The sequence below is a fragment of the Saccopteryx bilineata genome, chromosome 3 (genome assembly GCF_036850765.1).
Source record: "Saccopteryx bilineata isolate mSacBil1 chromosome 3, mSacBil1_pri_phased_curated, whole genome shotgun sequence".
NCBI lineage: Eukaryota > Metazoa > Chordata > Mammalia > Chiroptera > Emballonuridae > Saccopteryx > Saccopteryx bilineata.
The window spans coordinates 250,357,359-250,370,267 of NC_089492.1; the positions used below are offsets into that span (position 1 = coordinate 250,357,359).

At 42.8% G+C, this 12,909-nt stretch overlaps 1 protein-coding gene across 2 annotated transcripts in view; it reads left to right on the forward strand.

Annotated features, from left to right (window-relative positions):
- Positions 1-12,909, forward strand: part of EPS15 (epidermal growth factor receptor pathway substrate 15) — a 133,628-nt gene that overhangs the window by 80,817 nt on the left and 39,902 nt on the right. For both annotated transcript variants that reach the window (XM_066269218.1, XM_066269219.1), the window contains exons 14-16: positions 2,625-2,786; positions 3,187-3,384; positions 11,760-11,963. In XM_066269218.1, the coding sequence (XP_066125315.1) occupies positions 2,625-2,786; positions 3,187-3,384; positions 11,760-11,963 (564 nt within the window). The remainder of the gene's footprint in view (positions 1-2,624; positions 2,787-3,186; positions 3,385-11,759; positions 11,964-12,909) is intronic.

The following is a 12,909-nucleotide window of genomic DNA, read 5'->3' on the forward strand; positions in this document are numbered from 1 at the left end:
ACTTGCTAAATGTATGGGGCTTCTTCCTGGGGTGATGAAAATGTTATACAGTTATTGTGGTGGTGATGGTTGCACAACTTTGTAAATACATTAAAAACCATAGGGTTGTATACTTTAAATAGGTGAATTGTATGGCATGTGAGTTATTTCAGTAAAGCTGTTATATGCTACCTATGAAGGAGAATTAATGGTGGGGAGGGATGTGGTAGCAGGGTGCTGAGGAAGGCCTCCCTGGGAGTAACACTTGAGTAAAAACTCGAAAGAGATGAGCAATTGAGCCATGTGGATACCTAGGGGAAGAACTTTCTGGGAAGAGGGGATAATCAGTGAAAGATCCTGAGAAGAGGGCACATCTGGCATGTTTGAATACAGCTGAAACATAGCATAGCTGAAATAGAGCAAGCAAGGAAGAGAGCAGTACTTTCAGGGATCATTTCTGTAGTTCATAAAGACTGTTTTTTGCATTTTTCTGAAGTTGGAAACGGGGAGGCAGTCAGACAGACTCCCGCATGTGCCCAACTGGGATCCACCCGGCATGTCCACCAGGGGGCGATGCTCTGCCCATCCGGGACATCGCTCTGCCGCAATCAGAGCCATTCTAGCGCCTGAGGCAGAGGCCACAGAGCCGTCCTCAGCGCCTGGGCAAACTTTTGCTCCAATGGAGCCTTGGCTGCAGGAGGGGAAGAGAGAGACAGAAAGGAAGGAGAGGGGGAGGGGTGGAGAAGCAAGTGGGTGCCTCTCCTGTGTGCCCTGGTGCCAGGAATCGAACCCGGGACTCCTGCACGCCAGGCTGATGCTCTGCCACTGAGCTAACCGACCAGGCCCAAGACTTTGGTTTTTATAGTGAGGGAGGTGGGGAGTCAATGCGGAGTTTTTAGTAGAGGAGTGACATCATCTGACCTAGGTTTTTAACAGTGGCTGCTGTACTGAAAATAAACTGACAGATTGGAGCTGAGATGTTAGAGAAAGAGAAGAGTCAGAAATGTTGACATACTTTCTGGCCTGAGAAACTGAAAGGGAGGAGGATTGAGGATAAGGCAGTTCTGTTTTTTGTTTTTTTTTAAGTGAGAGAAGAGGAGGCAGAGAGGCAGACTCCCACATGCGCCCCAACCAGGATCCACCCGGCAAACCCCCTGCCAGGTGATGCTCTGCTCATCTGGGGCCTCTGCTCCATTGCTCAGCAAGTGAGCTATTTTAGCACCTTAGGCAAGGCCACTGAGCCATCCTCAGTGCGCACGGCCAACTTGCTCACATCATTTGAGCCATGGTTGCGGAGGGGTGGGTGGAAGAAAGGGGAAGGAGTGGAGAAGCAGATTGGTCACTTCTTCTGTGTGCCCTGACTGGGAATCGAACCTGGGATTTCAAGCTTGAGACTGCCAGGCTGATGCTTTACTGCTGAGCCAACTGGCCAGGGTCAGTTCTGTTTTTTTGGTTTTTTTAAAGATTTTATTTATTCATTTGTGGGGGGGGGGGGAGAAGGGGAGAGGAGCAGGAAGCGTCAACTCGCATATGTGCCTTGACCAGGCAAACCCAGGGTTTCCAGCCGGTGACCTCAGCGTTCTAGGTTGATGCTTTATCCACTGTGCCACCACAGGTCAGGCCAGTTTTTTGTGTTTTTTTGTGTGTATTTTTCTGAAGTTGGAAACGGGGAGGCAGTCAGACAGACTCCTGCATGTGCTCAACCGGGATCCACCCGGCATGCCCACCAGGGGGCGATGCTCTGCCTATCTGGGGCATTGCTTTGTTGCAACCAGAGCCATTCTAGCGCCTGAGGCAGAGGCCATGGAGCCGTCCTCAGCACCCGGGCCAACTTTGCTCCAATGGAGCCTTGGCTGTGAGAGGGGAAGAGAGAGACAGAGAGGAAGGAGAGGGGGAGGGGTGGAGAAACAGATGGGTGCTTCTCCTGTGTGCCCTGGCTGGGAATCAAACCTGGGACTCCTGCACGCCAGGCCGACGCTCTACCACTGAGCCAACCGGCCAGGGCTCAGTTTTGTTTTTAACATGTTAATGAAGGTCATCAGACATCCAAGGACAAATTTGAGTATGTAAATTGGATACTTAAATCTGGAATCTAGAGAAGAGGTCCTCAAGTAAAGATGGTATTTAAAGTTACAAGTCTTCCAATCCACCAACACAATATACTTAATAAGAGAAGACTTTATTTTCCTTCAAGATAGGCTCTTTTTTTTTTAATTGAGAGGAGGGGAGGCAGAGAGATACTGTCGAATGCGCTCCTACCAGGATCCACCCAGCAATCCCCCTATGAGGCGATGCTCTACCCATCTGTGGTCATTGCTCCATTACTTGGAAGCCGAACTATTTTTAGCACCTGAGGTGGAGGCCACTAAGCCATCTTTAGCACTGGGGGCCAACTCGCTGGAGTCATTGAGCCATGGCTGTGGGAGGGGGAGAGAGAGAGAGAGAGGAGGGGGAAGGGTGTAGAAGCAGATTGTCGCCTCTTCTGTGTGCCCTGACTAGGAATTGAACCCAGGACATCCACATGCCAGGCCGACACTCTACCACTGAACCAACCGCCCAGGGCCAAGATAGGCTCTTAAAAAAAATTGAGTTAATCTTCCCCTGTCTCTAAAGAGAATAAATAAGTTCATTTTCTTGTATTTCAGGATCTTCAAGATGAAGTTCAAAGGGAGAATACTAATCTGCAAAATCTACAGGCCCAGAAACAGCAAGTACAGGAACTCCTTGATGGACTGGATGAGCAGAAAGTCCAGCTGGAGGAGCAACTCAAGGAAGTGAGAAAGAAATGTGCAGAGGAGGCCCAGCTGGTAAAGACTGGCTGTTTACTGCTGTGTATCTACACCTTAGTTGCTCTTCCTGATTAAAATGGAAACAGTCTCTGTTTCTTGTTGTCATTAGGTAGCAATCTAATCAACACTGGGCACATGAAGGAGATGAAACATGCTTCATCTGGAAATTATAGGTTTTCTTTAGGGAAAATAGGGCACTTAATGTACTATTCAATATTTTTCCAAATATTTTTTGGAAGTATGGTGCCTATGCCTTTAACCCTCCTCTATTTGTTCCCTAATTGCTCTGTTTTATCAAAAATTTACATCAGAAAATACCAAAATAGTAAACTAAACAAATCAATGTATTGCATTATGGAACATTTTAAAGACATCTTTATTTAATCCCCCTTTCTTTTCATTCACTGCCATATTATAGATCTCATCCCTGAAAGCTGAATTAAGTAGTCAAGAATCGCAGATCTCCACTTACGAGGAAGAGCTGGCCAAAGCTAGGGAAGAGTTGAGTCGCCTACAGCAAGAAACAGTGGAATTGGAGGAGAGTGTGGAGTCAGGGAAGGCGCAGCTGGGACCTCTTCAGCAGCACCTGCAAGAGTCACAGCAGGAAATCAGTTCAGTAAGTCTTTGCTGCAGCAAGAATTATACTCAAGTGGGCCCTCACATATCCTTTCAGTAAATAATACTTTCTCAACTTCTGCTTTTTCTCTCTGCCTGTTTACTATTCATTTTTCAGTCATTTCATACAAACAAAGTTTCTTGACACCTGTCATAAATCAAACTGTCATTCATTTTGTACATGTGGTAATAATGGTTGGAGCTGTGGTTAAGATGTTTTAAGTTAAGTGCTGGCTCTGCCGCTCACTACCTGAACACATTAGCATCAGATTCTTCAGTGGAGAATTAACACTACCCCTACCTCCCAGGGCTGCTCTGAAAATTAAATGAGGTAAAACTTGTGAGACATTTTAGCATAGTGTTTGATACATTAGTGCTAACCAAGTGTTGCCTATTTTTATAAATAATAACCCAGTAGCTTACTTTTTTAAATTCTAATTTTAAATCAGTTTTGCTTATTTGGCAACCTTTAATTTTAAAATTAGAATATATTTTTTTAATATAGATAAGTGTGTGGTGTTCTGGTGGGTCCATCATAAAATCCTTTGCTTTGTTATTTCTAGGCCTTCCTAAATAAAGAATGATAGAAAGGTGGTTAGATAGGAGCATAGAGATCATGTAGCTGTTAATTTAAAAGGGGCTTTCCGGCCCTGGCTGCTTGGCTCAGTGGTAGAGCGCCAGCCTGGTGTGCAGGAGTCCCAGGTTCGATTCCCAGCCAGGGCACACAGGAGAAGCGCCCATCTGCTTCTCCACCCCTCCCCCTCTCCTTCCTCTCTGTCTCTCTCTTCCCCTTCCGCAGCCAAGGCTCCATTGGAGCAAAGATGGCCCGGGCGCTGAGGATGTCTCTATGGCCTCTGCCTCAGGCGCTAGAATGGCTCTGGTTGCAACAGAGCGACACCTCAGATGGGCAGAGCATCGCCCCCTGATGGGCATGCCTGGTGGATCCCGGTCGGGCGCATGCAGGGAGTCTGTCTGACTGCTTCCCCATTTCCAACTTCAGAAAAATACAAAAAAAGGGGGGGGGCCTTTCTAAGTGAGAGGCAAAAGAAAGCATTTATGTGAGATCAATAAGAATAGGTATTTGGGACACACTGATTCAGCCATATAGTGTTCTTATTAGGAGATAAATGGGTATTTATGAGAAAAGGAAGGGGAACAATTATATCAGTAGAAGGAAGGCATTTCTACCGGTGCAGATAATATAACAGTGTGATATTAATTCTAAACATTGTTTTTGTTGTTTATTTTCTTTTAGTTATTTATTTTATTTATTTTTTTTCTTCCTTTTCCAAGTGAGAGGAAGGGAGAGAGAGACAGATGCCTATATGCACCCAGCAACCCCCATCTGGGGCCATGCTCATAACTGTGCCATTTTTAGTGCCTGAAGTGGAGGCTCCACGGAGCCATTAGCACCTGGGCCGATGTTCTCGAACCAGTTGAGCCATTGCTATGGCAGGGGAAGAGAGAGAGAGAGAGAGAGAGAGAGAGAGAGAGAGAGAGAGAGAGAGAGAAAGAAAGAAGAGGGGTGGAGAAGCAGATGGCCGCTTCTGTGTGCCCTGACTGGGAATCGAACCCAGGACATCCACACAATGGGCTGATGCTCTACCACTGAGCCAACCTACGAGGCCCTTATTTTATTTTTTAATTGATTTTGAGAGTGAATGAGAGAGTGAGACAGGATGGGAGAAAGAGAGAGAGGAGAGAGATGAGAAGCATCAGCTCATAGTTGTGGCACTTCAGTTGTTCATTGATTGCTTTTTCATACTTCCTTGACTGGGAGACTCAAGTTGAACCAGTGACTCCTTGCCCAAGCCAGTGACCTTGGGCCCAAGCCAGTGACTTGGGCTTCAAGCCAGCAACCTTGGGGTTTCGAACCTGGGACCTCAGTATCCCAGGTTGACTCTCTCTCCACTGTGCTACCAAGGTCAGGCTAAACATTGTTTTAAATATTCTTTCTAGTAGTCATCAGTCCAGTAGTCATTATAACTGCTTTCTTGTAATCTTTGCAAGCAGTTCTTTGGGACACAGTGTTGTGGGAGGCCCGATCCAAAGTTTATTTTACCCTCTTTCAATATTCCAGAGGTTTGAGGCAAAAGATGTGCAAAGCAGTACCTCTGGCTTGACAGCTCTGGCTCCATTTATTTATTTTTGGACATAGCCCATACTTTTATTTTGAATTTGAACAAACTGAAGCTGTAATGTTTTTGATTCATCCATGTTGTAGCATGTATCAGCATTATATTCCATTAAATGTTTATAGGTATTTGTTTATTCATTCACAGTTAATGGCCATTTGGAGTCTTTCTGCTTTTGGACTATTATAAATAATGCTGTTATGAACATTTACATATACATCTTTGTGAGGGCGTATGCTTTCGTTTTTGCTTTAGTATGGAATAGTTAGTTACATTGTAAAGTTATGCCCAACTATTTTTTATAACTTGAAATTGCCAAACTCTTTTCCCTTTGGAAAAGGGTGGCTGTACCATTCTACATTTCCACCAGCAATAGCAGAAGGTTCCAGTTTCTCCACATTCTTACCAACACTTTTATTGTCTTTTTAAAATTATTGTAGTTATTCTAGTAGATGTAGTATGGTACCTCATGGTGTTTTCTTAGTTTGTATTTTCTCAGTGACTAGCGAAGTTAAGTATCTTTTCTCGTGCTTATTGGTGTTTGTACATCTCTTTGTATGAAATGTCTATTTAAATCTTTTGCCCATTTTAAAAATTGGGTTGTTTTCTTGTTATTAAATTACAAGTTTTAAAAATATATATTCTGGATATAAATCTATCAGATATTTGATTTGCAAATAATTTCTCTCAATCTCTGGCTTGTCTTTTTGTTTTCTTTCCTTTGACTTTTGAAAGGGATCTTTTTTCAAAAGAAGGATATAAAAAGTAAAATGATCTCAGTATTACAAGTTATCATTCAGAAAATAAAAGTGTGAGCAAGGCAAGTAGCTTCAGTAAACTACACTACACACTGTGCTGGAACATGTTTGGTTTCTGTACAGGTATTATGTCACTGTACCTGATCTCCAACCTTAAGAATAAACACTCAGGCCCTGGCTGGTTGGCTCAGTGTGGGCCTGGCATGTGGATGTCTCAGGTTCAATTCCCAGTCAGGGCTCACAGGAGAAGCGACTATCTGCTTTTCCACCCTTCCCTGTCCATCTCTTCTCTCACTACTCCCCTCTTCCCCTTCCACAGCCATGCCTTGATTGGTTCGAGCACATCTGCCCCAGGCACTGAGGATGGCTCCATGGAGCATTCACCTCAGGTGCTAAAAATAACTCAGTTGTGAGCATGACCCCAGATGGGGGCTGCTGGGTGGATCCTGGCTAGGGCACATGTGGGAGTCTGTCTTTCTATCTCCTCTCCTTTCACTTGGAAAAGAAGAAAGAAAGAAAAAAAGAATACTCTGTTTCTTACATTTTACCCCGTGGTATGTGTGTCTTTCCCACAGAGGACAGAGGACGGCATATTGCCATGGGTTTGTAAAAATGAAAATTCGGTTGTAGACTACCCTGAGACTTTCATTGCTTTCTAATGCTTAAACTGTAGCTTTTTTCTCTCTCTCTCTCTTTCTCTCTCTCTCTCCTTCCTCCTTCCCTCCCTTCTTTCCTTCCTTCCTTTCCTTTTTTAAATGAGAGGAGGAAAGATAGTGAGACATACTGCCACATGCACCCTGACCAGAATCCATTGGCAACCCCTCTGAGGCTGATGCTCCAATCAGCCAAGCTATCCTCAGTGCCTGGTGCTGACAGTAGAACCAGTCAAGCCACTGGCTGCAGTAGGGGGAGAGGGAGAGAAGCCGATGGTCACTTTTCTTGTGTGCCTTGACTGGAAATTGAGCCCAGGAAATCCTTACACTGGGCCTACACTCTATCCACTGAGCCAGCCAGACAGGGTCTAAACCAGCGGTAGTCAACCTTTTTATATGTACTGCCCACTTTTGTATCTCTGTTAGTGGTAAAATTTTCTAACCGCCCACCAGTTCCAGAGTAATGGTGATTTATTTTTTTTTTTTAATTTTTTTTTTCTTTTCATTTTTCTGAAGCTGGAAACAGGGAGAGACAGTCAGACAGACTCCCGCATGTGCCCGACCTGGATCCACCCGGCACGCCCACCAGGGGGTGATGCTCTGCCCATCCTGGGCGTCGCCATGTTGCGACCAGAGCCACTCTAGCGCCTGAGGCAGAGGCCACAGAGCCATCCCCAGCGCCCGGGCCATCTTTGCTCCAATGGAGCCTCGGCTGCAGGAGGGGAAGAGAGAGACAGAGAGGAAGGGGGGGGGGGGTGAGAAGCAAATGGGCGCTTCTCCTGTGTGCCCTGGCCGGGAATCGAACCCGGGTCCTCCGCAGAGTAATGGTGATTTATAAAGTAGGGAAGTAACTTTATAAAATTTATAAAGCAGAAAGCATATAATAATAATTACTTACCAAGTACTTTATGTCGGATTTTTGCTAAGTTTGGCAGAATAAATTTTTATAAAACAACTTACTATAGTTAAATCTGTCTTTTTATTTATACTTTCGTTGCTCCGCTACCGCCCACCATGAAAGCTGGAATGCCCACTAGTGGGCGGTAGGGACCAAGTTGAGTACCACTGGTCTAAACTAGCTTTTCTGGAAAAATGAATAACTGAAGAAAATTCTTCTAACTTTCTGAATTTTCACTTTACTTCTTACCTAGTATTTGCAGCAAGAAAAAAGCAAAGAACCTCTAACCTTAAATTTGTGTATTGTATTTATACAATATATACAGTTTTATCCAAGTGTTTTGAAGGTGTTCTTACGGTTGATTGCACTGTCAGTACACAGTTTACAAAGGGTTCATGTTGCGTAGCTTTAGAAAAAGAAATATATATATATATATATATACACACACACACACACACACACACACACACACACACACACACACATATTTCACTTAAGTTTACTCAGAGACTAAGAGGGAACACAGGCTTAGTGACAGGAACATGAGAGAGCCAGACACAAGAATGCCTAGTTCTGTTCAAGATTCTACTGATTGTCTCGGAAGTTACCCTGAGGAACAAACTATCCTAAACAGAATTAATTGGGCAGTGTGTCCACTTACTACTTAATTTATATGATGGGTATTATTTTACAATTAAGGTTTAAAAATTTTAATAGCAAGGTTGTAGTGGGTATTAAAATTGATTTAATGATCATGATAAAATAATTTTTAAATGAAATAGGAGAGAATAGGTGCAAGAATATGCTCTGTTGTCTGGTTCCTTGAGTTATTTGTACTGTATACCTGAGTAAGGCTGGGGACAGGGCATCAGTCCTTCCGTCTGCTGACCAGGGCTGGTGTCTCCTCTCGGCCTCTCAGAGCATGTCATCTGGCCTCTGAGTAGTTCATTGTCGCAGCGACAAGTGGTGCCCCATGTGAGGATTGGAAACCAAACGTAAGGTTTGCTACTTCGAGTCATTCATTGTTGCAGCGACAAATAAGAAACATCAGAGTGCATTACTTGTAGTACAGATGGGTATTACTTCATGAAAATGGTTTACCACTGTATGTGCATATATGTGTGTGTAATATCATAAACTATATATGGTTATGTGTCTATATTATATATGTGTTTATTATGTATGCATATATATAAAGAGACATCCAAATATATACATGTATTTTTACTGAGGTAAGATATGAAATCTATTTTTTTCTATGGATTAAAGTGAAAAAAAAATTATAAATCACTGCTCTGTAGCACTAGGGATATATAAGGCACATATATGCCGTGTGTTACAACTATGTAGTATCCAATTTGGTAGATAGATATGCTTCCTGATGCCCATTGCTTAAATTGATAAGCACAATACTGGTGTTCATTAAGTGAACATATATATTAAGCACTTACAGTATGTATCACTGTGCTAGATGTTGGAAATACAAAGTTGATAACAAAAGTTATCTCCACCCCCAAAGAGGTCAAGGTCCTTTATGTTTTCAAAATGGGTGAATTAGTGGAAAAGGAACAAAGAGAAAAAATTGCTATAGGGGTGGGAAATATGGTTTGCTAGGTACTGTTACACACATTGTCCATCATTTACATAATCCTTTACATTTCACAGACTTCTCTCAAATATGTCTTTTGCTTCATAAAACAGATGATTATTACTCCCTTTTGGATTAAAGAATAGACTTGAGAAGTTACTCTGACTCAGATCACCTAACAAGAAGGTGACAGAGCTAGATTTACATCTGTCTCCCAATCTAAAATAGTATTCTTTCCCCCATGTTATGACCCTAAAAGATCTATGGTAAATGACAGATTTCAAATTGAGCAACCTGAAAACCTTATGGGGAAAATAAGGTTAAATGAACAGAGCCTTGATTTATGAAATGTTTAATCAGTCATTTTTATATTTGCTAAAAGCAAAAGTATAGCATGGTAATAAAGGGAATTCTAATGTCACTAAAACTATTATATATGCCAATCTATAGAAGTATATTAATTCAATAAATTGATATTATAGGATTTCTAGGATATATTAAGTGAAAAAATCAAGGTAGAGAAAGTATGTATCATGTATTACTATTTATTTAAGAATAGAGATGTGAAGGTAATAGGTAGAACCAAATGAAATTACATATTGAACTATTTTTGTCTTATAAAAATGACAATATTATATGGCTCAACCTAGTGTACACATACTTGGTCATTAAAATATGAACGGATAATCCATTAATTAATTATAATAAAGATTATCTACAGCCTGACCAGGCGGTGGCACAGTGCATAGAGCGTCAGACTGGGATGCAGAGGACCCAGGTTTGAGACCCCGAGGTCGCCAGCTTGAGCACAGGCTCATCTGGTTTGAGCAAAATCCCACCAGCTTGAGCCCAAGGTCGCTGGCTCCTGCAAGGGGTTACTTGGCCTGCTGAAGGCCCGCAGTCAAGGCACATATGAGAAAGCAATCAATGAACAACTAAGGTGTTGCAACGTGCAATGAAAAACTAATGATTGATGCTTCTCATCTCTCTCCATTCCTGTCTGCCTGTCCCTGTCTATCCCTCTGTCCCTGTCTATCCCTCTCTTTGACTCACTCTCTTGTCTCTATAAAAAATAAATAAATTTAAAAAAATAAAGATTATCTACAGCATAGGGGAAAAACTATATCCTTTATGAAAAATTAGAATATTCCTTTTTCTTAAGAAACATTTTTTGATTCTGCTTTCTCAGTTTCTTTAAGATATTTGTAAATTTGTTATTCTTTTATTTCTATTCTTTTTTGTATTTTTCTGAAGTTGGAAACGGGGAGGCAGTCAGACAGACTCCAGCATGCGCCCAACTGGGATCCACCCGGCATGCCCACCAGGGGGCGATGCTCTGCCCATCTGGGCCGTTGCTCTGTTGCAACCAGGGCCATTCTAGTACCTGAGGCAGAGGCCATGGAGCCATCCTCAGCGCCTGGGCTAAATTTGCTCCAGTGGAGCCTTGGCTGCAGGAGAGGAAGAGAGAGAGAGAGAGAGAGAGAGAGAGGAAAACTTGGCTGCAGGAGAGGAAGAGAGAGAGAGAGAGAGAGGAAGGAGAGGGGGAGGGGTGGAGAAGCAGATGGGCGCTTCTCCTGTGTGCCCTGGCCAGGAATTGAACCCGGGACTCAGGCCAACGCTCTACCACTGAGCCAACTGGCCAGGGCTTGTTTTTCTTTTAGACGTTAGTATAAACATTTTTTCTTGCTGCTGGGTCCCAACATTTGTGTGTATGTGTATGTATTGAAATTTATTACATATTGAATTCTACCTTCGGTCCCACTGTTATCCCAAGAATATAAAGTCACTTGGATACTGAGACCAGAAAAACTGAGTGTATTTTATTTAGCATGTTTGGCATAGCTTAGATTTAGAGACTACTTCCTAGAGTCTAGTTCATAAACAAGAAATCCCAGAGCTCATTTTTTCTTTGTCTCATTCTGCTCCTTCCCAGTAGGAGTACAGATGGCTCCAAAGCCTGTGTACTCTCCCTCAACTGCCTTTGTCTCTTCTAAAGCTTCACCACAAAATGTTCTCTAGCTCTATCACTTTGTTCTCTTTTCCCCAATATCCTGATCCTTCTTTTTCTAATTATACCGTAAAGGACTGCCAATAAGCAAATATTTGAATAAAAATTCTTAGAGCTTTCTAAAGATAGACAAAAGCAAAGCCATATATACTGGAGTTTCAAGAGGAGAATTTGCTGGGATGGATTACTGACATCTCGAAGTCCTGCTTCATTCCCAGTGTATTCTCCTTATGGAAGCAAATTTTTCCTTGACCAAGTCTAGGGGTATAGCCATTCTTACATCGCATGTCTTGTGAGTAATAAATTCTCTTTTGTATGTCTCCTTTGTGTTGACAGATGCAAATGAAACTGATGGAAATGAAAGATCTGGAAAACCATAATAATCAATTAAATTGGTGCAGTAGCCCACACAGCATTCTTGTAAACGGAGCTACGGATTATTGCAGCCTCAGCACCAGCAGCAGTGAAGCAGCCAACCTGAACGAGCACGCTGAAGGCCAGAGCAACCTGGAGGCTGAGCCCATGCACCAGGAATCTCCAGTGAGTCTCCGAGTTCCAGAACCTTCACAGTTAACTGCTGAAGAAAAATTGATTCAGGTCAAGTCTTTGTTGACATCATACCTGCTATAAATATGTGGCCTCTCCTCATATGAGTACAGCTGAGTTGTTTTTGTTTTTGTTTTTGAGAGGCAGAGTGGGTACTGATCCAACAGTTCTAAGAAATCTAACAAAAAATAGGATTTTAACCGATTTACATGTTACATAGTATGTTTTCAAAACAGTTCTATAGATAATGACTTTTAAAACAGTTCTTAAGTACTCTCACCCAAAGTTGGAAGTAATTCTGTATTTCCTAATGCTGAGGACATTTATTTGCCCTTTCAGAGAGCCCTGCTGTGTGGCGGAGCTACAGAGGCAGGAGACAGCGGCCCTGCCTTCGAGCAGCATACGGTCCAGTCCACTGTCAAAGGGCTGTGACAGAGGCAGCATGGGCCGGGCAGCTTGGTGGGGGCCCAGAGAAGATGTTGTAGGGAAGGTTTTGCAAGTGCCCTTCAAAGTTAGAAAGGGGTTAAGCAAAGGAGAAGGTGGTACGTTCCTAACAGAGAAGATAGCACTACCATCGGTTTGAGATGGGGAAAATCATGCTGCACAGAGTCGTGGGAAGTCTTCAGACAATATCTTGTGATGGTGGGGAGAGTATTGGTAGGGAATGCGGCTCTCTCCTAGGGCATCTGCATTACCGCTGCTACTTGATCAAGATACAGATGCCTGAGCCCCACTCCAAACTTGTTGAGCTAGTTTCTGGGATGAGGCGAGGTACATACATTTTTAAAACAAATACCATGAGTGCTTATGACGTGTACCTGGATAAAAAATGACCACTTCTGGGTTAAAGGGGCCAAAGAGTAAGAAATTAGGATTTATCTTGAAGCTTTGGGGAATTTATCATACTGTGGTGAGTAGCCATCTAAGAATTTTAAGAAAG